Source organism: Parambassis ranga, chromosome 3, assembly GCF_900634625.1.
Source record: "Parambassis ranga chromosome 3, fParRan2.1, whole genome shotgun sequence".
Classification (NCBI taxonomy): domain Eukaryota; kingdom Metazoa; phylum Chordata; class Actinopteri; family Ambassidae; genus Parambassis; species Parambassis ranga.
In genome coordinates, this window is record NC_041024.1 from 20198348 (window position 1) to 20221108 (window position 22761).

At 41.7% G+C, this 22761-nt stretch overlaps 2 protein-coding genes across 2 annotated transcripts in view; one reads left to right on the forward strand and one right to left on the reverse strand.

Moving 5' to 3' along the window:
- pepd (peptidase D) lies at positions 1-13202 on the forward strand. The gene is made up of 15 exons (XM_028402615.1): positions 1-77; positions 1567-1750; positions 2010-2137; positions 2622-2685; positions 4101-4148; positions 4535-4596; positions 4802-4846; positions 5509-5584; positions 6147-6193; positions 6784-6852; positions 7290-7367; positions 7545-7693; positions 7823-8007; positions 12157-12348; positions 12652-13202. The coding sequence occupies exons 1-15, from the start codon at positions 61-63 to the stop codon at positions 12781-12783; spliced, it is 1476 nt and encodes a 491-aa protein (XP_028258416.1). The 5' UTR covers positions 1-60; the 3' UTR covers positions 12784-13202.
- A 5142-nt stretch (positions 13203-18344) lies between these two features.
- The window catches only part of thsd4 (thrombospondin type 1 domain containing 4), a 31812-nt gene continuing 27395 nt past the window's right edge, over positions 18345-22761 (reverse strand). Inside the window, exons 8-17 of the mRNA XM_028402089.1 lie at positions 21427-21602; positions 21202-21298; positions 20912-21097; positions 20640-20769; positions 20209-20413; positions 19807-19980; positions 19368-19541; positions 19109-19288; positions 18889-19033; positions 18345-18672 (exon numbers count right to left, since the gene is read on the reverse strand). Of these exons, the coding sequence (XP_028257890.1) occupies positions 18530-18672; positions 18889-19033; positions 19109-19288; positions 19368-19541; positions 19807-19980; positions 20209-20413; positions 20640-20769; positions 20912-21097; positions 21202-21298; positions 21427-21602 (1610 nt within the window). The 3' untranslated portion in view covers positions 18345-18529. The remainder of the gene's footprint in view (positions 18673-18888; positions 19034-19108; positions 19289-19367; positions 19542-19806; positions 19981-20208; positions 20414-20639; positions 20770-20911; positions 21098-21201; positions 21299-21426; positions 21603-22761) is intronic.

Genomic DNA, 22761 nt, shown 5'->3' on the forward strand with positions numbered 1-22761 from the left:
CAAGAGCAGTACAAAATCACGTGACTGCGGTCGACACGTGACAGTTGGACTTACACCGTCATGGCTGCAGCACCACAGTGAGTTTGGCTTTCTCTATTATTACTCTGCGTTATTTTAAAACAGTATATTTATGGTCAGACTGAGTGATAGTTAATTTTAGTTAATTTACCACTTGTCAATGTCACGTAGAGAAGAGCGCGAGGTTTTGTTTATTTTTATTTATTATGAACGTCCGTGATTAATTTCTTAATTTGTCAAGTCCGAGTTAGCAAGAATATATTATAAATTCAAACTAAGCTACAGATTGGGTGCATAAATTATCCACTGCTTCATTTAAATATTAACAGACATGGTGCACGCAAAATAAAACGCATTTCCATAGCTAGTTGAACTGAACAATGTTATTATTTTCCTAAAACTGAAAGTAAATACACCACATATATAGCTAGCTTCCGGCGTCTGTGGAAAATCAAACTCTTTACTCTTCAGAGCCCACAAAGCTTCTTTTTTACTTTAGAAAAATATAAAGTAAAAAAAGGCCACATTTTTGTAATCTGTTGTTATCATTTCCAATTTCTCTCTGGGTTACATTAGTGGTTAATTACTAACTTAACTTTGGCAAAAACTGTATGATGGGCAGGTGGTCTATAGTACATTAAATGCACTACTAGAGAGGTAATACTACATGTATGAATGTAAATAGAGTAACTCTAAAAAAGAGGATGTGCAGAAAATTGTCCGTCTGAGTCACATGACATAAGAGAGGATACGGGCGGCCTCAGTCCACACAAGAAATGGAGTAAGGGTACCTTGAACTGTGTTTTGAAGAGACCAGGTGCTTTTATCTTGCTGAGCTATAACTGTGTTGATCACAGTTTTCTTGTGATCATGACACATCCAAGATTGTCTTGTGATAGTCAGATAACACAGCCTGAGAATCTGTTGTGGTAATCATTAAAATGTTTCAGCATCCATGAGGAGACCTCTATATCAAAGAGATTGCAGAAAATTGGGACAATATGCTTCACAGTTTTATGTAATCTGTTACATCTGAACACTTTCCCCACCAAATGATGTTTTTTTAATCAGTAACTTGACAATGTTAAATATTTTCCTGACATCTGGACTGTTAGTGCTGGTGGTGGTGATTTTATTTGTCTTGCTCAGTTACCATGAAGTTGATCCATCCTCTGTTGGACCTTTAAACTCATAAAAGTGTGAGATTATATATTAACCTTTGATATAGACTGTGTTCCAATTAGACATGTCATGTTTTTTTTATCTTATCAGGACAGCCACAAGCCAAGGTTTATATCCAAGATATATCTGTTACAAGGCTATGTATCAGTCTATTGTGTCTTAAGTGTTACTGTAGTTCACTCTGCTCTTCTGGCTGAATTCTACCTTCCAGATCATAACGAATACCTCCTGATAGACTGATTCATAACAGGCCTACAGTCCTGCTGAGCAGTGATTGGTCCTCCTTTCTTCCTGCTCCAATTAAGTGTCTGTCTAACCCTTACTGCACCCTAAAGAACCAGATATTCTGTCACCCTGTCCTTTCAGACCTGTCTACTGGCTGGGTAATGACACCCTGAGGGTGTCTGCTGCCCTTTTTGCAGAGAACCGTCGTCGCCTGTGCCAGGAGCTTAAAGCCAAAGACGGAGTGGTGTCAAAGTCAGTTGTGGTGCTGCAGGGAGGAGAGCAGAAGCAGAGGCACTGCACAGACACAGACCTTCTCTTCAGACAGGTACGTAGTCTGTAGCTTCACTTGTACTTTTCATTCTATCATCCCCAACCCAGCAGCGAGATTGTGTCCCTTCAACATGTCCTGGTCCTGGTCACTATCACAGCTGTGAACAAAAATTGCCTGTCCCTCTGCACACTGTGTAATCACATCTTTTCCTGACTGAACGGCCCACCCATAAAAGCCTCTCACTGTACATCTCCCATGTAATACTCTGACAACATCCGCTCTCTAACACAGCCACTGACTTATAATTCTGCAGGAGTCTTTCTTTCACTGGACGTTTGGAGTGACTGAGCCTGACTGCTATGGAGCCATTGATGTGGACTCTGGGAAATCCATCCTTTTTGTTCCTAAACTGCCTGAAAGCTATGCTACTTGGATGGGAGAGTGAGTCACTAATCCACAAAGAGCTGTGTACAGCATACAGCCAACAATTATCAGCAATGAGCTTTTACTTCTAGAAAGGATAGGCAGTCATGTTCACCTTTAGACCCTGTTTGTGTTAATGGCACATATCACATGAATCATCGTCATAATTTTCATATCTAGCAACTACCTCTTAAAGCTGACAACCAGCTGTTTGCTATGCGGGATTTATTTGTGAGGAGAGGCGGATGAATGGAAACAGTGCAGTGTGCCAGCCTCTGGTGTTGTTGGGTGTGTTTTAAGACGGTGACTCTTCTTCTTGTCAAGTGTTTGCTTTTTCACTATACTATAACTATAAACCACAAAGATTCTGTTGTTGTCATTAAGGGGAAAAATCTTTTTACACAGAGAAGTTTTAATGTGCAGGGTTCTTGTCCTGAATGTTCATGTGCTCTCTTTTATCACCTACAACATGTAATAACCATAGGTTTGTATCTGTTAACAGGATCTTTCCTAAGGAGCACTTCAAGAAGAAATATGCTGTGGATGAGGTGCAATACACCTGTGATGTAAGTCTGTCTGTGTTGGTCTTTATAGCCTGTCTGATTTGACCTGACTGCTACAATGTAAAGTCATAGTCATTACAATTATCTAGATAATTGAGTTAAGTGAGTTGAGTTAATTTGACACTGTTGCTATAGTATTCATGACCAAATGGTCAACATTGGTTATAAACTAAAAGCTTCTATAATTTAAAAAATTAAAATTGCATATCTATGAGTAGATGGTAGTCTTGTGTCATTTACATATCTTCAACTAAACATGGAACTAAACATGCAAGAGTTTGATATAATTGTATGCTTTTGAGGGTTTGCATGTGGAAACAGCATGTACCGATATGTCATTTGGACAAATGGCACTTCACTCCGTCAGGGTTCAACTACACAAATTCTAGGGGTTATTTTATCAGTCTAAAAATACACTCATGTTCAGGCTGGTAATTATTGCTTGTATTGAGAGTGAGAAAACACTTATGAGTATCAGCAATGACAGCAGGTTCCCAGGGGAACTATACTGGTGGGTTGACAGCTCCAGAGCTATTTTGGAGGTGTGCATGTTGACAAATCAATATAATATATTCAGACGAGAACATCAGAGCTCTCACCAGCCTACAAATCATTGAAATTTATTATTTGAAATGATCATATGTTTCATTTTGGTCTGTATTTTGCATCCTCATGTGTGCCTGAAGATGCAAATTATCAACTAAATCTAAGAATTGACAGCTCGACACTGCAGGATAAAAATGGAAAAAATAAATGGTGTTATTGTCTAGAAGAATCCATTCTGTCATGTGCTCAGACAAAGGAATCAGCATTCAGGTGCCAATGCTTCCCATAGAAGGAGCTAAAACAGAACAATGTTTCTCTCATCAGAACTAGGTCAGGAACATTTTCTGTTTCAAACACTCTTTGAAGGTGGTGTTGTGTTTTTTCTCAGCTTACCTTCATGATTTACTGTTTTTTTAGATTATCTCTAAAAATGTGCAATAAGTCATGTTTATCTTCTCATCATGTATGGCTGCACTAAGAGCTTCTACTTTGTCATTTAAAACATAACAATAAAAGTTAATTTAGGCAACCTGCTTTATGCTTTTAGTCACTGTTCAAGATAATTCATCACTTCAGTCTGCAGTTTTAGTACACACAATAGTAACAGTGCTGAAATATTACCACAGTGCCTGTGAGCATGGAGTCAGAGATCTGTGATGTGACATTTAGGCTGTTGGCAGAGGAGTAATAAAGTCTCCAGAGTTTTTGTCATTCAGCGAGCTGCTGAGTACAGCAGAGGCCACAGAGGCTCGATGGTGCTTTCCAGAGCGACGTTTATTCTGAATGTGGAAGAAAAACGGTGCTTGTTGCCGTGTGTGCTGCTCTACTGTGTGTGTCACTCTTCTAATTATTGTCTGTCTACAACTCTGCAGATTGTTGACGTCCTGACCAACATGCAACCAGCAGTACTCCTCACACTGGTACACAGCACTCACCTCTACAGTACTTCATTAGGTTTACTAATATACAAGTCAGTTTTATTGAATAGTGCAGATTATATGTCCAATTCTTCAAAAGAAAGAACAAGTCGAAAGACATCGCATTTTGCTGAACCAACTTCAGTCCTAATCACTACATATAATATGAGCTGCTAACAAATACAGTCCAGAAAGTGACTGAATGCTTTCCTGTTGTGTATTTGCTGCTGCTTAATGTTGGCACAATATATTTGCCATTTAAAAGTGACAGCTGATACTTATGTTATGATCCTCCTCATAGTGACTGACTGTGTTTAGTTTCATACACGGTTAATGTTTACACCTGCTGGTGATGTAATCACTTGTTTGTTGTTGTTTATTTCCTGCAGCGAGGACAGAATACAGATAGTGGGAGCATCTGCCGTGAAGCCTCCTTTGAAGGAATCAGCCGGTACGTTTAATTGGCATCAATTTGCATTAACATAATATGTTGGTTGGAAAGATTGTTTGAGCCTAATTTTGAATATATACTAGTGTTACTAATGCCCTTAGCACTGGTCTTATAGACACATCAACAGCATTTTACAAGACTTCACTTATTCAACCTTTTGATTCAAGTTGCATCCATGTGTGATGTTGCTCTCTTTATAACACAGGTTCCAAGTAAACAACACTCTTTTACACCCAGTCATTGTGGAATGGTAAGTAAATAGCATTTCTGTTCAAATATGATTGAGATAATATGATGAAAAATTAAGTATCTTCAGTCAAACCTTAGCATTCACAGCTGCCAGGTCTGAGTCTGTGTCTGTAATTAGACATGGGGGGCCTGTTGTTTTTCCTGTTAGTCAGAAGTCGGTCTGCACAGATGTAATGGACTCCGTGCCTGCCTGGCTGTCCTTGGCATTAGAGACTTCACCCTCTGGATGAACTGACATTTTCTGAAATAAGCAGGAATGTTTTTCAGGCACACCTCCTGAAGAGTGCAGCTTGATTGAACTCTCTTCCCACCTTTTCTCTCTGTAACTCACATGGCTCTCTTTATTTTCATTACTATTGGGGACCACTGCCTTGCATTATTTCTTTAGTTCTATTTTTGTTGAAATATTAGGTGCACAGTTATATAAGAACTGTTAGTAGCTTTGTGACCATTAAATCTAATAACCTTTTTGAAATGTTTATACTCTGACATCTGATATCATCAGTGGTACATAATTAGAGAAATAAAATTTTATTTCAGCCATTACATTGCAGATGTTGCAATACATTACCCTAATGTAAGAGTGTTGTAAATTCTGTCCTGTCACTGATCAGACATTAAAATAACTGTACGCTATACTTCATTTTCTGTTTCTGTGTGTAGCCGCCTCATTAAGACTGATATGGAGCTTGAAGTCCTGCGCTACACCAACAGGATTTCAAGTGAAGCCCACAAAATGGTAAGAGAGAGCTTTCCTCACAGCTACAGAAACCATCTGTAAGGATGTCTAAACTGTTTCATTTAAAGGACAGCAAAAGAAAGGTATAGAAAGAATTGGAGCATAAAGCATAAAATAATGGAATGATGAAAAAGATTTTTAGAATTTAAAACTAGCCTAAAGGACTCAACATTCCAGAGTCCTATGAGGATATAAAAACTTCAAATACTTTTGATTTTAAATGTCCTCCTCGGGCTTAACAGCCAGCACTAGAGATAACCTTTGACCAATACTGTCGCATGCACTGATCACCTGCAACATTATGACCACCTACTGAATATTGTATAGGCCCTTACTATCCCGCCATAACAGCCCTGATGCGTGGAGGCAGATTGTTCAGTATAGATAGATCATAGATCAGCTGTGCAAACAAAGCAAAAACTAAATCCTGCAATATGTTTCTACTAATAGTCTACAACTCACAAGGGTTTCACCTTAAACTGCAGATGACTAAAGCATTTAGTAAACATTTTGCACTGTGAGCAAGAATTATTGAAACTATAATGTCTCTTTCCCTCTGTAGGTCATGAAGAATGTGAAACCTGGACAGAAAGAATATGAAATGGAGAGGTGGGGCATTTTGTTGCATATTGGTTAATGTTTGGAGGTCTAGTACTGAAATAAAATGCTGAAATGTGCTCAAATTACTTGGTACATTGTAGACTTAATAGCAACACAATCTGCTCTTTTGTCTGAAGGAATTTACACCATCCTTGTTTTCCAAATAATCTCACAGCAGTGAGAACAGTTTGAATTACACGCTGCTGGTTCAGATGGACAAAAATGAAAGTGGATTATTGTAGAATCAATATCTGGGTTATAATTGAGATTCAGACAGTTGGCTGCTTGTAGCTTTTAAAGTCAAGCTGTAGATGCAAAACACAAAAAGTAATGTGTACAGTAATTGAATTATTTTTCCTTCGAGGCCGAACTGTCCCCCACAATTTCCCATTGCTGACAAGAGCCATACAAAGTGTTTGATGTACTTTGACCTTGTGATGATTAAAGACTGTGAGACGAATTAATTCTTAAAGAGCATGGAGTCAAGAAGAAGGAAACAAGTCCTTCAGCTAATTGGGGGGTTCTCTGAGACCTGCTGCGCTGAAATCACTTAACTTTCCTTTTTCCTTAATAAAAGTCAGTTTTTTGTTGCTTTGCAGTCTCTTCCAGCACTACTGCTACACTAAAGGAGGGATGCGCCACACCTCGTACACCTGTATCTGTGGAACGTAAGGCTTTATTAGCTAATTCTGTTTTATTCATGATATAAACCAGCTTTACATCATTATTATTGGAATGTGCGCAGTATGTGTGTAAATGCCTTTCACACAGCACAAATCCTGCCTATGATGTAAAAGGCATTGTCCTGCAGGTTACAGTGAGGTTGCTCAAAGAAAACGTCATTGCTTCAGACATCAGGGACTATTTGTATAAGCAAAGTGAATTAATATTATGTAGGATAAAGAGGCCACCCCAGCAGAGACTTGTTTCCATGACTACATACTGTACACATATTAAAAAAAACAGACAAAAATAAAGTGAGCAGGATGTAGCTTGAAACAAAGAAATGGAATTCCTTAACATTTATGCTTTTTCCAGCTTGTCATTGTTCATAATGTAATGATAATATCTGTCATTTAATGTATGCATTGTTTTGCCACATCAGAGGAAATAATTCATCTGTCCTGCATTATGGCCATGCTGGGGCTCCTAATGACAAGACAGTCACTGATGGAGACATGTGGTGAGTAGCTTCTAATGTAGTTGTTTCAAACTTTCAGCGCGACATGTTACTGAAACAGTAACTACTATTACATGGCATTGTTACTGTAACGTTTACAGTGTGATCTTCTAATTGACTTGAGAAACAATCCTAAAACTTAAATTAACCTAATTCCATGTAATATTCTGTCTCCTGCAGTCTGTTCGACATGGGTGGGGAGTACTACTGCTACTCCTCAGACATCACCTGCTCCTTCCCAGCTAATGGCAAGTTTACTCCAGACCAGAGGGCCATCTACGAGGCTGTCCTGAAATCCTCCCGCACCGTCATGGCTGCCATCAGACCAGGTGAAATAGATTTATATTCAAATATAAACCAGTTTTGAGAAGCTTTGGTATTGCTTGAAATCTTGCCATGTAAAGTTACATTTCAGGTCAAATCTGTTGACTTAATTAACTAAACTGTCTGTGTTGAAGGTGTAAAGTGGACCGACATGCACCGTCTGGCTGACAAGGTTCACCTGGAGGAGCTTGTGAAGATCGGCATGCTGCATGGCAGCGTGGAGGGCATGATGAAGGTCCACATGGGCTCTGTCTTCATGCCCCATGGTCTGGGACATTTGCTGGGCATTGATGTGCACGACGTAGGAGGTTATCCTGAGGTACAGCAGAACATTTTAAAAATGCTCAAGTTGCAACCAGCAATCAGTAGACAGGGCTGTTACAGTCAACAGTTAGAGGAATTAGAAGAAAACAATTTTCTTTTTTTCTGGAATATTGGTGAGTTATCAATCATACAAAGAACGTTATAGGAAAAATAAGAGGGGAACAAAAAAAGAGAACAAGCAGCAGTAACAAGTTCAGAATGAGGGCAGGAGGAATGAGGCAGTAAAATGTTGTCTGATGGTGGAGGGATTTTTTACAATGAAGCAATTTTGGCCAGTAAAAGAGGAAGATGGTTAACCTACAGTTCACTAATAGAACTGTAGATGCTGAACCAGCAAAATGTGATAATATAGGGAATACTTAATTGAGTGTGAACACATGACAAACCATACTTTCTGCAAGTTTCACATCAGTTGTCTTCATCACAATTTTGCATGGCTTTTCTAGCCGAGTAGAAACATTGATGAAAAAGAATGTATTAATAATTGTATACTAAGATATATTCACTTGTTTAATAGAGCAAAGAAATGTTAACGTATGTGCAAATTATTTTCATTTGCACATAGTAACAGATTGTATTGACATATTGAAATCTTGCAGTACACATACAGTATTGTGTGTGAAAGAAATAACTTTAAACCCGAGAAGGAGGGAGAGGCCAAAGAAGGTGGCAGTATAATACTGTGGAGACGCTTCAGTGCAACTGGAAGTGGGAATTTTGTTAAGGTTAAAGAAATAATTAATCATCAGAATTTGCAGCAAAACTGGATGTTAGTCATCATTTGCTCTTCCAATGTGACACTGACCTGAAGCATTTATTTCATCTAATGAGCACTATTTCCAGGAGAGCAAAGTTGGTCAGCTTTGGAACGCTCATAATTTTGAGCTTGTTATTTTCACACTTTGGGATTAAAACAAGTATGTTTGGCAAGGTGTTTAATTGCTCTATTAAACAGAAAGTAGGAACTATTCCAAATGAGCCATTTTCATAGGGGTGCAAATAATTAAGATAAGATAAGATAAGATAAGATAAAACTTTATTAATCCCGAAGGAAATTCTTGTGCCAGAGGTATTAAGTTACATTAAATGCAGTTAAGTACAGAGTATAAGTGTCACTATAATCCAAAAAGAGTACAGTACACGGTATGAGCACAATATATGATACATGGATACAATATGGAGATGTAAGGTGCTAAGTAAACATAATATAGGAATGACAGTGATGCCTGACATGATTATCTAGCGCTTCTCCCTACAGAAAGGGGAGGAGTTATACAGTCTGATGGCCACTGGCAGGAAGGACCTCCTGTGGCGTTCTGTGCTGCTCCTCGGTAGTCTCAGTCTACCGCTGAATGTGCTCCTGTAGGACAGCAGTGTGTCGTGCAGGGGGTGAGACGTGTTGTTACGAATACTGAGGAGTTTCCTCAGTATCCTCCTCTCCGTCACCTCCACCACAGACTCCAGCTCCACTCCCAGCACCGAGCCAGCCTTCCTAATGAGCTTGTTGAGTCTGTTGGTGTCGGCCGCCTTCATCCTGCTGCCCCAGCACACTACAGCGTAGAAGATGACGCTGGAGACCACCGAGTGGTAAAACATCTGCAGCATGGTCTGGCAGACGTTAAAGGACCTGAGTCTCCTCAGTAGATACAGGCGACTCTGTCCCTTCCTGTATATTGCCTCTGCGTTTGTGGACCAGTCCAGTTTGTGGTCAATGTGGACACCCAGGTATTTGTAGCTGTCCACAATGTCCACGTTGGTACCCTTGATGCTGACCGGGTTAGGGAGTGTCTGGTGCTTCCTGAAGTCCACCACCAGCTCTCTTGTCTTTGTGACATTCAGCTGCAGGTGGTTCTGTCCGCACCACTCCACAAAGCTGTCCACCACACTCATATACTCCGCCTCCCGACCTCTGCTGGTACAGCCCACAATGGCAGAGTCATCCGAGAACTTCTGCAGGTGGCAGGACTGTGAGCAGTGTCTGAAGTCCGATGTATAGAGTGTGAACAGGAATGGAGACAGTACCGTGCCCTGGGGTGCCCCCGTGCTGCTCACTATCGTGTCCGAGACGGTGTTCCTCAGCCTCACAAATTGTGGTCGACCTGTAAGATAGTTAGTGATCCAGGTGACCAGTGGGGTCTCTACCTGCATGTCCAGGAGCTTCCTATTCAAAAGGGCAGGCTGCACGGTGTTAAACGCACTGGAAAAATCAAAGAACATGATTCTAACAGTGTTACCTGCCTCCTCCAAGTAGGTGTGTGCTCTGTGCAGCAGGTAGATGATGGCGTCCTCCACTCCAATACGGGGCTGGTAAGCAAACTGCAGGGGGTCCAGCGATGGTTCCACAACAGCACGCAGGTGTTTCAGGACCAGCCTCTCCAGAGACTTCATCACATGTGAAGTCAGAGCAACTGGTCTGTAGTCACTGTGTGTGCTTGGATGTTTGGTCTTGGGCACAGGAACAAGGCATGTTGTCTTCCACAGGGCAGGGACAGTCATCAGGCTCAGACTCAGGGAGAAGATGTGCTGGAAGACCCCACACAGCTGTGTGGCGCAGTCCCTGAGTACTCTGGGGCTGAGTCCGTCCGGTCCTGCAGCTTTTCCCGGTCGTAGGCGACTGAACTCCCTCCTCACATCTTCTGTGGTGATGGTAACTGTGGACACAGAAGAGCAGAGAGAGAGATCTGAAGGGGGAGGGTGGGGGGTTGTTAATGGGAGGTGGGGTAAGGGGGGCAGGGTGATGTTATTGATGGGAAGGTGAAACTGGTTAGTGTGGTTAGGGGGAGGGGGAGGAGGAGGAGGTACATTGTTGTTATCGACAGGTGTTAATGGTGCATCACAGGGAGGGGGAGGGTGGTCAGGGAGTGGACTATCAAACCTGTTGAAAAACAGGTTCAGCTGGTTGGCCTCCTGCAGATCTCCATCCATCAGCTGGTCGGAGATCCTATTGTGGCCGGTGATGGTTCGCATACCACTCCATACCTCCCTCAAGTTGTTCCGGGCAAGTTGGCTCTCCAGCTTCCTCCTGTAGCTCTCCTTGCCCTCTCCAATCTTCTCCCTCACCTCTGCCTGGGCCCTCCTCATCTCCTCTCTGTCTCCACTCAAGAAGGCTGTCTTCTTTCTGTTGAGTGATGCCTTGATGTCCTTTGTCACCCATGGTTTATTGTTTGGAAAGCAGCGTATTGACCTGGTGGGGATTAGAGAATCTGTGCAAAAATTAACATATTCTGTGATACAGTCTGTGAGTGTGTCTACATCCTCACCGTGGGTGTCACAGAACACATCCCAGTCAGTCACCTCAAAACATCCCTGCAGGGTCTCCAGGGCTTCCGGTGTCCACCTCCGTACAGTTTTGGTGGTCACCGGCTGCCGCTGTACTGCTGGTATATACTGGGGTTTGAGGTGGACTAGGCTATGGTCTGATCTGCCCAAGGGAGGGAGAGCTATGGAGCTGTATGCCTCTTTAACATTAGCATACAGTAAATCTAGAGTTTTATTTTCTCTTGTTTTACAGTCCACAAACTGCTTGAAAGTGGGCAGAGTTGATTTCAGATTAACATGGTTAAAATCGCCAGAAATCGCTATGAAGGCATTAGGGTGCTGGGTCTGAAGCCTCGCGGTCACAGAGCTGATGACGTCAGTAGCCCGCGACGCCTCAGCCGAGGGAGCAATGTAAACAACGAGTACAATGGCGTGAGAGAACTCTCTGGGCAAATAATACGGACGTAGACTCACCGCTAGCAGTTCAATGTCCGGGCTGCACACACGCTCCTTTACCGTAACGTGTCCCGGGCTGCACCACCGGTTGTTCACGTAGAGCGCCAGTCCCCCTCCTTTCTTCCTGCCGCTCTCGGTGCAGTTCCTGTCCGCCCGTACCAACTGAAAGCCGGCTAAACTCACGGTAGAGTCCGGTATGTTTGCGTGCAGCCACGTCTCTGTAAAGCACATTACAGACGCCTCACGAAACACACACTCGCTCTTTGTGAGAGATGTTAACTCTTCCATCTTATTACCCAGTGATCTAACATTACCCATGACGATAGAAGGAAGATACGGCTTGTATCTTCTTTTCCTCAGCTGTCTTCTAATTGTATATTTAGCTGTATATATAGTTAGACAGTAAGAACTATCACCACCTGTCAACTAGGGAGTCGACCGTGTCAATGAGCCTGGACTGAGGAGCCTTCGAATGGGCCGCCTAGTGCAGGAGCGAATGGTGCTCACTGTGGAGCCTGGCATATACTTCATCAACCACCTGCTGGACCAGGCCCTCGCCAACCCTGCCCAGAGCTGCTTCATCAACAACCAAGTGCTGGCTCGTTTCCGTGGCTTTGGAGGGGTAAGTCTGCTTGGACAGTTTATTCAATTATATTCATTGTGGAAATAATTAAATGCTACACAGCCAGCCAACACTTAAATGAATCCATTTAGAGAGTTCGCAGTGCAACACACTCAGTTTTTTTTTCATGAATTTTAAATAGTCTACCTGTATCTCAGTAAAGGTAAACACCAAAGACAAGACCAAGACCAATAACTGGACTCATAGCATAGATATTTTGCCACTCCCACATGCAGTCAGGACTTCAGAACATCACGGGATTCCACCTGACTGTCTTTTATTGTGTCTGACTATTATGTGCAGGTCCGCATTGAAGATGACATCGCAGTGACAGCAGACGGCATAGAGCTGCTGACCTGCGTTCCTCGGACAGTGGAAGAGATTGAGGCTTTCATGGCGGTTTCTGCCAAACCCTTCAGCCCAGTCAGTCAGTGAGAAAGTCTGAGCTTTATGTTGACGCCTTATTAATTACTGCAGATGATCAACAATTCTCACAACATTGCTCTTGCTTCACATATCTCACTTATGCAAGGATCACTATTACTCAGCAGCATATACATGACAATAAGCAAACAATGAATGAACTGTGACAGATTATTCCTAGATCTTTTATAATGGTTGGAAAATTCTGATAAACATTCATACCACAAAGTGTGTATAATACATTCAAATGTTTGTGCCTCAATTTATAAAAAAAAAATATTCTTATATGTTCTCATCTCTAAGCAGTTACTTCTAAGTAAAAATTGTATAAATGATTGAAATAAATATTCTAACTTTCAACTGTGTACAGCAAATGTGTTGAACAAAGACATACGAAGAATTAATAAAATTAAAAAAGGGAACTTGGTAAATCCAGCTATTGTAATACTGTCTTTAAACCTCTAGACGAGTTACTTAAATCAGAGCTATTACTTCCTTATATTAATATTAAATGATTATGTATTATTACAGGAAAAAGCAAATATTAAAATTAATAGAACAGGCAACAAGTAAACACCTCATCAAAAAGAAGTGTTGGATTGAAGAAGATCAGACTCAGACTCAAATGGAAAAATAAAGTAAAAGGGAAGTACTTCTTTTTTTTAATTCTTTAACCTTTTGTATTTTTGATACCTCAGAAGGGTGCTCCAATCAATCAGGCACTGGTCATAATGGCCCGTGTTGGATCTACTGATCCAGCCCTAACTGACTTTAAGTTTACATAGTCCCAGTTTAGGCTGAAAACACACCGCAATTTGAAAAAAAACTTCACAACACTGCATTGTTTATGTCTATTTCTGACATAGGGGCAGGACTGCTCGCTACAGCGGCCTACTATCACTCTTCTTCTTTCACTGGCCTTACTCTCAAAAGAAAAAACTAAATCTGAGGGAAATTCTGCTGTACAACCTGATATCACTCGAATAAACTATGTGCAGCAAATAAGCAGAAGACTTCACTTCATTACAAACATCTGTAAATCCTGGAGAGGAGGAGGAGGGCTGAAGAGTGAGGAAAAAAGGTAAAGATAATAGTGGTGTGAGGGAACATATGATCCATGATTATTTCTGCAGAAGGTAAAAGAATGGAGGCAAAAGCAGCTTGATCCTTAAAAATTTATATAAAATTAAATCACTGTGCATCCTATTTTACACTATGATGGTTTAATTAAAAACAAATGTCAATAATATTGCAATATTGGATATGTATTGGTATTTCCAACACTAAACAGTGTCCTGCCATCAAACTATATATAATATAAATATTTCTCTGGTATGTGACTGCTGCATCAACATCAAAGAGTGCATTCTGGTTTCAAATTGGCCAGTAATCAATGATTGATAATTGGCTTCTTCAAATCCTTGATCAGGCTGACTAACATCCCATTGTTTCTACTGGACACATGTGACTTGGTGTGAAACTTCCTGGGAGTGGATGGAAGCACTGATTGTATGTGTCACAAACAGACAGAATACCTAACACAGGTAAGTATGGAGACATTTAGAGCTAAATTGTCATGTGAGTTTCACTAAACTACATAACAACTGATGAAGCTGCTCGGAGACAAAGCAAAACATTTAAGAAACGTTACATGTCCAGTTACCTCTCTTCCTCTCTTCAAGCTCTTGAACAAGATGAAGTTAAATATTTTCAAATAACTCAGTGTACTGAAATTTATGGTCTATCAGTAGTCCGTCAGTTAACATGTTGCAGCTCATTTAACTTATTTCACTTGATCCTGTGATAGTTCACTAAACGTTCCAGCAGTCTTCTCTTATTCTGGGAATAAGTCTATAAATCACTACCAGAAATGCTGACAAAGACGTAAAAGGCAAAGTGACACAAATCGAAAATTTCAAAATGTAGTAAATGTGATTCTTATACTTCTGGGCCGCTGGGTGTAAATAACAGCATCCAATACCATACATCTATGATGTTAGCTAAGCTAGGCTAAACTACCACATCATACACTTCAGGTGGCGTATATCTTTTTAACATCATAGAAACCAGGACTAAGAGCAGCTCGGATAAGATATGACTTCTCCTTACCCCAGTGCTGGTAGTGCGTTGTTATAAGACACTGAGACAGTGCCGCTGTGGACGCTGCTAACAGGTGCTTCATGACTGGTACAGACGATGTTAATTTAAAAAATAACTTGGAGTTTTCTTTCTTTCTTTCACTGGAAGACCCGAAGGAAGACCTGAAAGACGCAGCGCCGTACAAATGCATTTCTGATCGTTGTTAGCTCGCCTCTCACTGAATCGATTTTAGCGCCACCTAACTCCCTCACTGTGGGTCATTGGTCAATCTCCAGACCAATCAGAGTACCACTTCCCTAAAATGTGACGTCATGTAAATAGGACGAACGTTGTGTTTTATTATTATCCTTTTTATGTTATTTCATGTCATAATTAACTTGTAATATTATAATAATTAAGTATGCTACTTGATTAACACTAAGAAAACTCTACATTTGTAGCTAAAGGTGTTCCCTGTTGGAGAGTGGGTGGGGCAAAATAAACTGATGCCAACAGGTGAGACCTGAAAATGTTACACTAGCTGGAAAATATCCAAAAGTTCAAAACTTTTAAAACTTTTCATGAGTAGAAGACAGGCCGATGCATTTACACATATATTTTATATATATGATATAAGTTCTGATATAGCAACAGATTTATTTATTTTTAACTTTAAAAAGCTGAATCATTGACATAAACTACACAGTGTTAAAGCATATAAAGCCTGGGCAGACCTACCCATATGGAGCAGTGATGACTCCAAAGCACCATGGGATGCAGGCTTGTGATCCTACGATGCTTTGTGATGCTTTCAAGAGCTACAGAACTGTTTGATGTTCTGGACTATGTGATGATTAAAGATTGAGTGCAGAATGAATTTTTAAAAAGAAAAGAGTCAGAGAGAGGGCAGCAAGAATCCTTCAGCGAATTAATGTTTTCTCTGATCCGTACTGCGCTTAGCTTCATGTGTGGCATTTTGCTTCCCACTCTTCTCCCAGACCACTACACAAAAGGAGCAGCCACACCTTGTAACTATGTATCTGTGGAAGGCCCTCAGTTGCCAGCCGGCAGCATTGTTATGGATGATGTGTTCCTAGACACTGTTGCTAATCATCATCGCTCTGGCTTTGTGTATCAAAGGCCACGTGTAATGGGAACTACCAAGGGATCAGTGTCAGCAAATTATTTTCCTGTTCAACCTAAGTACTCGAAACTTCATTGTGGAAGCTGTGCTAAAAGATTACAGATACAACACTGACAAACCGGAATCCCACATTATTATTTAATTCAAAATGAGCTTAAGATATGCCACATTAAATATAAATGGGTTACATTCTCTCTGTTTTTCATGTTAGCTTTTCAAGATCATTACATAATCAACTAAATAAATAAGTAAATGTGTCCATATGTTTTCTATGCAATGGGTTTATGTTAGCTGTATCCACAATCACATTGCCATGGCTGAGACCCTTCCTGCCTCCAGGTGGCATCAGTCTGCAGCTTTGTATACTTGAGTGTTTGTGTCTTTGTTGTTTTCAAAAGTCTAAAATAACAGTGTTCTCCGACCACCTTGTTTCATTATTTCAACACAACCTTATGATATAGGCAACAGTAAGGTTACTTAAAAGCAGAGGCATCATACGAAGGTGGCATGGCCACCATTAGAACAGGTCAATATCTTGTCATCAACTGACCATTTGAGATGGACTTGAGCCCACATTAAATAAACTTCTCTTTGAAAAAGTTCTCAGTGGACGAACAAGCACATCCATGCTGGTAAGGTTCACCTGGAAGAGCTTGTGAAGATCATCATCTGGTCGACCAGCTGGCCTCTGTCATCATGCGTCATGGGGTGTTTGGAATAACTGGGCATCAAGTTACCCTGGGGTGACAACAGAAAGTTTATATTCTGAGACTGCTCACATCAAAACTGGTTGTGATGTTACAGTCGATATCTTGGGACAGAAGAAGAAGAAAACAGACTCCTGCTCTTGTAAAATTGATGTCTTAAATAATACAGAGTGCTGGTGCAGAAGTGAGAGGGGGAGCAAAAAGAGGCCAAGCAGCTGATACAAGTTCAGGATGAGGGCAGCAGGGAGAGGATGGTTTACTGGAGGATTTTGTAAACACATTAGCAACAGAAGGTGCACTGTATGTCAGATAGAGGAACTACAAAAAAGTCATTTTAAAATGTCCTGTTTTCCAGGAGGTGCAGTCCACATTTACAAGTTTCTAACTGACATGTTAATGTTTTGTGACCCTGCATCTCCAGTATGTTGAAAGGATTTCTGTGATTCTTATTGTCTACAATCAAAATCATTAAGATTCATACAAAAAAACATTAAGTCATTGTGTTTATTTTGGAAAATGTCAAGGACACATCTTGTGAAAATTAGCTGCTGAACACATGACAACAAATACTGATTTTATTAGTTGCAGTCAAAAACGGAAGAATTAAAAACCATGCCATCGTGTTGGCACATTCAGGGGTGTTCTTAGAGACTGCATACTTGATTCATTTGAAATTTAAACATTGACACACATACAGTCAAATGATGACAGACATGGTTCATAGTGCTCAGTAGGGAAACCGTATTCCAAAATTTAAGAGGTGATGGATGCTGTTGTGTATTGTGGTGTTAACCTGGGGTTTCTGACTGTAAAGCTCGCCTGTACCACACCAAATCAAGAGCTGCAAAATACTGTAATGATTAATCTTTACAATCAAATATTAAAAAAATATTTTATGGATAACTCCACATAGGTCAGGAATTGTACGACTGTGGAATGGTTATATCCCACAGAAAGATATATATATATATACATATAGTATATACAGTTTGTTTCAACTCAAAAATACATACAAGGTTTTCGACCATCTGCTTCGACCATCCAGCAGGCTGTGGAATGCCTACATTCAGTTCAGAGGCTGCAATTCGCTACGAGGCAGCAAAAGGGGGCCACCGGTAGCTGATAAACCAGTGTCGTCCCTGGGGACCCACATAAATAAATAAGAAGGAAGCTTTTTTCTTTTCAGCTGCGCCAGGGGGTAGCTCTCTGAAAACCCTTACAAACGTCTTTTACCATTCACTCTGTCATACATACATATATACATAGATGTTACATCGGCTGCTTTTCCCAGTGACTTTTTGTGAACCCCCGCTGTTTAAAGGACACTCCCTCAGCACCATGGAGGGTTTTATGTATTTGTTTCTTATGAAAAATGTGCTAATCTCCCTGTTTGATGAGGTTACATATCTTTGGTCAACAGTGAATATAAAATATAATGAGTACTGCTTTGTAAAGACAACACTTTCTACATAAAGTCCATTTCACACAGTTTAAAGGTGCTGTCCTCTACATGCACCATTGTTGGTATACAGCAAACTGGAAGTTTACATGAGACATGGTACAAGCCCAAAACTGGTTTGGACCTGGTTTGCTGCTGATCTCTTTCACCTCATGAGGGCTCTGTGAATCCAGTGACTGGCCTCCTGTCACTTGCTTTTCTTTTGTGATGAATGCACCAACAAAAATGTTCTTTCTTTAGTTTCTGGCATACAAAACGTGTCCATTTTAAGCCAGTCTGTTCTTGCTGGTTGATTTAGGACCGGAGTGCCTCCAGTTGTTACTGAGTCTGGCACAACATGGAGCTGAGAAAGCCTGGTGGACAGTGCTGCTAGCTGCGGCCTCGATGGATGGACTGTTTGTGGGCCACTCGTGAACATGAGGCGCAGCACGTTGTCCTGTAGTAATCATAAACACAGAGGCGAGCCTGGACCACCACATTGCAGTTGAAGTACTTGTCTCTGCAGTTCTCATCTGAAACAAAGAAGGATTGATTTTATATTGTTAGCTTCCACAAACCACTGTTATACTTATATAAGATAAATGACAAAGGAGCCAAAGTATAGCAGAGGAGTCGGCAGGACATTCCAGTCTCCATAACGACCCTGTGTTCCTAAGGATGCTAAAATCATCAGGAAGCATTCTTCCAGGTCAGCAATATTCCAGACAACATGATAAAAGTCCACTGACCTATGTGAGGTATGCAGGGCTCGGGATTGCAGCCCTCCTTCGCGGCTGGTCTCAGCTGCTCGTCGCAGCCATCACTGGACAGCATGTCATCAGACAGGCAGCGCACCTCGCGCACACGGAAACCTCCCTCACACGTTTTCGAACACTGAAAGAACAGGACAAAATGAAATCTAAACTTCTACACAGTGATAGGAACAGGAGGGTTTTATAGCTTACTCACAGCACTCCAATCAGTGTGGTACCACTTTGCTCCACAGGCCTTGAGGTTGCAGCTCTGCTGGCTGAGAGGCCGCTCCAGGGACGAGCACTCATACGGCGGCATGACAGTGAATCCTTCATCTGACTTCATTAAACACACCACTGACCTCTGCTGGCTGCCTGCTCCACACTCTGCAGAGCACTGGGCCACAAAAAAATGCCTCTGTAAACTCCCACATATTAGACCACTCCCCCTTAAACCCAGCGTAGCCTCCTCATACCTGACTCCAGGGGCCTGTGAACCATTCGATGCGATTCTCACAGGGGCCATTGTTGCAGACCTGAGAGTCAGCAGGTCGATCACTGCCACATACCTCAAGAGGAAGACTGCTGATGTGGTTGGTGAGGCAGAGTACTCCCCGGGTTCGTACACCCATCCCACATTCAGCAGAGCACTGTGGAGGGAAAAAAGGTTTTACACTTGTCAGCAACTTGGCCAACTTAGCTTGCTTTTTCTCTTTTAAGAGACATATATCAGGACTCCACTGAGCACACTAGAAAATACAGATATCACAGCAGGTTCTGTAGTGCTTATGCTTTGAGGCTGCAGGAAAATCTTCAGTTTCAGCTAGTAGAAATTAACATTAAATGATAACATACAATGACTACCTCTGTTGTTAGAAATGAATGAGGGTTACTGTGTCTCACATGGACACCTACCCTGTTGCCCCACTCTGTGTAGAACCAGCTCTTTGCACAGGCTCCCATGTCGCAGTTCTCCACATCGACGGGCCGCAGATTCATGTTACACTCCTCATCAGGAACAAAGTCGCCCACGTTGCTGACACAACGTACCTCTCGTGACCGCTGCCCCAGCCCACATGGAACGGAGCACTATGGAGACACAGGCTGCATGATTAAAACCATATGCCACTGCCAAGACTGAGTATATAAGAAGTGAACACTATTCTGCTAAACAGCAGCTGACACAGCGTCAGGCATCTTCAATACTAGCGCATACATTGCACCTTTATCTAAGCTGTACTGTTTCTGCAGGGAGAGTTCAGACAGGTTGTTAGACACTGTGATTCAGTCACACTATGACTGCCTGCTGCCACTCACAGCGGTCCACTCTGAGCGGATCTGCCACTCACTGCAGATCTTCAGCTGGCAGGTGCTGGTGGTTTCGGGCCGCTCCAGGTGACGACAGCGGCTCGTGTGGACGTTGAGGGTGCGGTTGGCATAAACTTGGCGACACAGGACCTGCCGATGCTGCATACCCAGTCCACAGGTCTTGCTGCACTCTGACCACTCCCCAATGTCCCAGCTGCTCGAGTGAAAATCACACACATACAAAAAATAGAAGTTGGGGATTGTTGCTGGTGATTTCGGTGTGCCTTGTTCTTTTAAAGATGCATTTTGATTCTGTATGACAGTGACGGGGAAATAACATGTATTTTGAGGGCTAAGATCAACTCAGCAGGTTAGTGATGTTTAATCTTTTAAGTTAGCAGTGATCAAGTGTGAGAGCAGAAGAGGGAGAGGAGTCTCACAAAGCTGGGCAGGGCTGCAGGCTGCAGGCCTCTTCCTGTGGAGTGGGTCGGCTGCTGCTGTCACACAGACTGTCTGATACCTGGACATGGTTCATTCGGTGGACACAGTGAAAGACAGAATATCTGAAACCTGAAAAGCAGATATTTTATTTAAACACTGAGCTGATTTTCTATGAAAATAACAGATTAATGTGTTCTACTCATCAATGCGATCCAAACAGGAGATGCTTTTCTCTTAGAGAAATATTTAGGAATCTGCAATAACTACACACCTTTCCCACAGGAAGCACTGCACTCTGTAGCACCAGCCAGTTTCCAGTTGTACTCTCTCTCGCGTCTGGGTGGTTGAACAGCTGGTACCTGGTTGTCAGGGAGACGAGGAGGATACCTCCCACCGCCTGCTGAATTAAAGTTTTCCTGAGTGTTGCTGTGCTGGTCGTACCCATTCACAGCATTTCCTGACACACAGACAGAAAAATGTAAACGAAATTAAAACAATATAAATATACACTTTGTTAGTGTGTTTGTGAATCTGCCCAGACAAAGCTGTGGTGTCATTTACCTTCTGGTCTGTGGTTTGGTTGCTGTGGGCCAACTGGTTTCTCAGAGGGGAGAATGTACTCATAGTGAACACCAGGGTTTGGCTGCTGGAAGATCATCTAAGGGGAAGCCGACGACAATCCAAAAATAAAACTCTTCTACTTCAAATATTTGCCCTCCCAAAATGCGATATCAGCTTTCTCAAGTCAGACTTAAATGTTGAGGTGAAAGCTGATGTGTTACTCACATAAACGTCTAGGACCTCATCGGTGGGCCCTTCAGCCAGAAAGGATTCCCCTGCTGTGCTACTGATCTCATTGGGTCTGCGGTAGGTAAACATGGTTCCTGCACCCTCGTATTTCCCTGGTCGGTCAATAGCCCAGTTTCCATTAATGATTGATCGTCCTGATCGGCTTCGCAGAGCTGCAAGAGATAGAGAGAAAAACACAATCACATTTGACTGACACCCCTGAACTGGAAGGAAAATAAGGAAACAACCTCCTCCACATAATGATTGTTTAATGTAAAAACATTTTGACATAAGATCCGTAGTAAAAAAAAAACAGCTGAAGCAGAGTTTCTCCACCCAAAAATACAATTACAGCTAAATGAATAAATGCTCTCACGTGCACTTTAAAGGAAAAACCTTCTACAAACGTGACAATCTGCTTGTGCTGGCAAATCTTTCATGCAAATCCTGTAACATAATCTCCCAAGATGTTTTCCACTGATTTCATGGATTAAATGCAAGAGGCCATTAGAAAAGCATTAGAAGTGTAACATTAGACAGGCTTGTAAAAGGGTGTTTGGACAACTAAAAGCACTATTAGAGATGCACAGCATAGAACAGAGGCCCATTGATGGAAAGTCAGAGACGTGGTGGTGAGGATCCAGCCGGCAACTCCTACTGCACTTCTTATTCTTTTAAAATACATATGTAGTGCTGCTGCCTGGAATCTGGAAACCTCTTCGTTAATTCCGATGGTAGCATTTTCACACAGTCTGTTTATTTCACTCCTTAGGATGTCTCAGTTTAAAAATATGAGAGGGGCTCTTATCCATGCATGTTTTGTACCTCTGTGTCTAAGTAAGTCAAAGTACATTTTAGTGTGTTTGTGAAAGTGTACATAACTCTGTGTACTTACATATAAACGCTCAGTTATTATCAAAGACAGAAGAGTGTGCTTGGCAAGTAGTTGGAATTTAAAAAGGGAGCCACTCAATCCGTCCCTAGTTGTCTTTTTTTTTTTTTTACAAATTGGTGAAATTCCTCCCTTTAATTAAAAAGGACTGCAAAGCCTGAGGAGTAAGATCCTCTAATGAAAGCATATTTATGCGCTTTCCTTAAGGGAAGAAGCCGTGGGGGGAAAATCTGTGCTGTTTCCCCCTTTTTCTCCCAAACCTACTGCTGAGTTTGGGGCATGACTCTCAGGAAACAATATCGGACATTCCAACAGTCTCTTCTGAAAATACAGAGGCTCCTATGCATGTAGTTTGTTTAACTCCGCAGCTGCACCCTAAAAAAAAAAATCCTGAACAACACCCGAAGTTGAGTTTTTAATCAGATGTAATTAATTCTGCA